Source organism: Salvia hispanica, unplaced genomic scaffold (assembly GCF_023119035.1).
Source record: "Salvia hispanica cultivar TCC Black 2014 unplaced genomic scaffold, UniMelb_Shisp_WGS_1.0 HiC_scaffold_1209, whole genome shotgun sequence".
Taxonomy (NCBI): Eukaryota; Viridiplantae; Streptophyta; class Magnoliopsida; order Lamiales; family Lamiaceae; genus Salvia; species Salvia hispanica.
The window spans coordinates 1,131-4,642 of record NW_025951482.1 but is presented as its reverse complement, the minus strand read 5'-3'; the positions used below and the strand labels follow the sequence as shown (position 1 = coordinate 4,642).

General features: G+C 36.7%; 1 protein-coding gene across 1 annotated transcript; it reads left to right on the top strand.

Annotated features, from left to right (window-relative positions):
- Positions 1–661: 661 nt before the first annotated feature.
- On the top strand, positions 662–3,072 carry LOC125198108 (probable disease resistance protein At1g58602). Its single transcript, XM_048096548.1, has 2 exons — positions 662–2,435; positions 2,525–3,072. The coding sequence occupies exon 1, from the start codon at positions 771–773 to the stop codon at positions 2,412–2,414; it is 1,644 nt and encodes a 547-aa protein (XP_047952505.1). The 5' UTR covers positions 662–770; the 3' UTR covers positions 2,415–2,435; positions 2,525–3,072.
- Positions 3,073–3,512: the final 440 nt, after the last annotated feature.

The following is a 3,512-nucleotide window of genomic DNA, read 5'->3' as shown; positions in this document are numbered from 1 at the left end:
TTCCAACTTTTCTCCTCTTCTTCGTTCTCTCTCCTTCTCGTCGAAAAAATTGCTTGAAATTTGTGGTGAAATTGCGTTGATTCTTTGTTGATGTTGAATTTTGTGTTGAAATAGTGTTGATTCTATGTTGATTTTAAAATTTGTGTTAATTTTATAAAGATTTTTTGTTGAATTTGTGCAGAATCGACATGTTGCTTTTTTGTTGAATTTTGAAATCTGTGTTGCTTTTTACGCTGAAATTTCGTTGATTCTTTTTTTTCTGTTGTTGGTGATTTTTTGTGTTGATTCTTTTGTTATGCTGATGTTGAATATTTTGTTGCAATCGTACTGATTCTATGTTGATTCTATGTTAAGATCCTTTCGAAGATGTGAATATTTTCAGTTTTGGAAAGTTGGAGAGAAATTAGGAACGCAAAAACCGTTCAGAATCTTAATTTACAAAAATACCCTCTGTTGACAAAATACATACTTTTGTTGAGATAGAAATTCTACGCAATATTAACAAAAATCTGTTATAATTAATGGCTAGGATTAAAGTTTTGATTTTGTATTAGATATATGGTTTTCATTTGATCACATCCCTACCAAATAATCTATTAATTAATCCAAATTTCAAAGTTCACTAGCCTTCCAAGTTTTCTTTTATGTAATAATTGTCCTTATCATACATATATATTTCAATATATGCAGTCTTTACTGGAAACGGGTCGTTCCTGCTGTTAACAAGTCGCTATAAGATTAAAACAAAGAATGACCATTATACTTACGAGATGAAAGCTTTGGATTCTGATAAGAGCTGGCAATTGTTTTTGAAAACAGTTGATAAAATTACAAGTGTTGAGAACAGATTCTCAAAGAACTTGGAGAAGAAGGGAAAAGAGATGTTGAAAAAATGTTGGGGTTTGCCGATAGCTATAATAGATGTTGCTAGGCAGAAAGCAAAGCAAAGACTCTCGGGGATGGCATGGGAAGAAATTTTTGATTCAATTGATTTGAGTGAATCATTGAAGTTATTGGAACCGATGTATTTCGAATTGGAGGAAGTATTAAAGCCACATTTCTTGCTTCTTTCCCTTTTCAAGGAGAATGCAATAATGAGAGACGAAAAGTTGGAACAAATTTGGGCTGCAAATGGATTAGTTTTTGATGGAGGTATAACGGATTTAGCTGATAGGTCGATTATTGAAGTCTTTGGGCAAGGCTTCTACATGACAAAGACAAAGTGTCACCTCAATCCTCTACTACACATGCTATCAATCAGAAAAGCAGAGGAAGAAATGGGCTTAGAGGTCTTAAGGAGCAATGGAAACAGTAGACCTTCTCAGAATGCCCGCCATCGTGTTATCCATTGTGGACGTGAGAAGTTTAATTATTTCACGAATCAAGATAGTGAACAACTTCTTTCTCTCATCTTCCTTGGAGGTGGTGGCTACCTAGACAACGCTAGCTCGTCTTATTGGGAGAGTTTTGAACGACTCAAAATACTTGACATAGAAGATTTTGGGTTGAAGACTTTATCAGATTCCATTGGCACATTGATTGAGTTAAGTTACATGGGTTTGAGAAATAATCACTTACAAGAGATCCCACGCTCGTTCGGGGGCTTGAAAAAGCTTGAGGCTCTTGACATAGCTCATAACTTTATGGTGGAGGTCCCAGATGTTTTATGGGAAATGGATAGCCTTCGTCATCTCCACATGTCTAATGTGATTTTTCGGAAGGCTTTGAAAGTAGATGCGCTGCAGAATCTGGATTCTCTAACATACGTCTCGATTTATGATCTCCACATGTCTAATGTGAATAAACTCCAAAAGTTGGGCATTGAAGAAGTTGATGAAAACTCAGATTTAGACACACTCTTTGCAACGCTAGCTAAGACTTCATACTTTCCTGTGGTTTTAGTAAGAGGGTTTCGTTATAGAAGCATGCCGTGTTTGGACGAAATCGGTGGTATACGATACCTCAAGACACTAAAACTAGATGGGCGCATAGGTAGGCTACCAAGTGCTGATACTTTGCCTCATTTTATTAGGAGCATAATATTGGTAAATACTTGTCTTGATGAAGACCCCATGCCAATATTAGAGAAGCTCCGATCCCTAGCCCACCTGAAACTGCGAAATGCATACACTGGTCGAGAAATGGTGACCCAGGGCGATGGATTTTTCTGCCTCGAAGTGCTTTGCATCAAAGATTTGTGGAATCTTAGAAAGATACAAGTTGATGATGAAGCAATGTACCGTGTCGAGGAAATAGAAATCAGTAACTGTCCAAAGCTGGATACAATCCCGGAAGGGATTCGGAAGATGTCTAAACTACAAAAGTTTAAAATGGTAACAACCAAACACATTGCGACAAAGATCAGAAAATCAGGGTTGACCTCCAATATTTTTGAGGTGGATATCTATCCATAGTTTGAAGTTGATATATATCTGGTTAGTTGAGTGTATTAATTTCTTCATTTTCCCTTTGTGTATTTGCAAATACTAATTTGCTCTACATTCTTCTTTCATGTTCCTGATAGGCCCTCACAATCACGAGACATAGAAGTCACCATACCGACTGATCAAGACAACAGAAGGCCAACAGCTGGACGACCAAAGAGAAAGAGATCGCGTCCAACGAAATTCGGAGATTTCACCAATTACTAGACCATTATTCTGTAATCTTTTGTGTTTTAGCTTTGTTTTATTTTCGCAAGAATATTATGTTTTATTTGGTAGTTAGAGTCAATCTTCTTGGGTTTTCTTCTTGATTCTTTCCCAAGTCGTAAAGTCCGAATCAGGCAGGGGCAATTCTATAAATTATAGAATTCCCATAGATCAAGTCATTGAGAAATAAAGCTTATCTTTTTCTTATTCATGTTACAAACCCTAGCACCTCAACTAGGGCAAGCTTATTTTCTCTTTAATCTCACACCCTCGGCCTCACGCAATCCATCAAACCCTATTAGTTCCCTTTGTCTTTGTAAACAAACTACATTAGAAAGATACAGGTTGTAGAAGGTGCAATGTAGACCGATACGTGTGTCTCGATGAGCTCGGCCATTTCTTCAGCACTGCTGTTGCTCCCGAGGGCCATCACCAGACTTTGTTGTAAACTTCATCAACCACGGTATCTTTATGATTTTGTCCTTCACTTTTGGTATCTATTTAATTTGCATGTATTGTGTCAAACGTAATAATAAGTTCCATTATGTATTTTCTTTGTTGGTTCTTTCCTGGAATGCAAAAGAGATCAAACCGCGTAGGTTTAAATAAGTTAACAGATTTATTGTTTCTAGTGTTTCAATGCAACTAAGTTCAGTTACTTAGCCTTAAACATACAACTTAAGTTCGAAAAACATATGAAAGTGATGCAAACATGAAAATTAATGAAACCACAAAATATAAGCATTGCTCCTATTATGCTTCGGGTATATGAACTACTTCGGGTAAATACTTGCCTTGATGAAGACCCGATGCTACTACTAGAGAAGCTGCCTAAACTACAACGCCTCAAACTGTGAAATG

Excerpts from the sequence above, each read along its gene's own strand:
- LOC125198108 (XM_048096548.1), top strand. The coding sequence starts at position 771 with ATGAAAGCTTTGGATTCTGATAAGAGCTGGCAATTGTTTTTGAAAACA.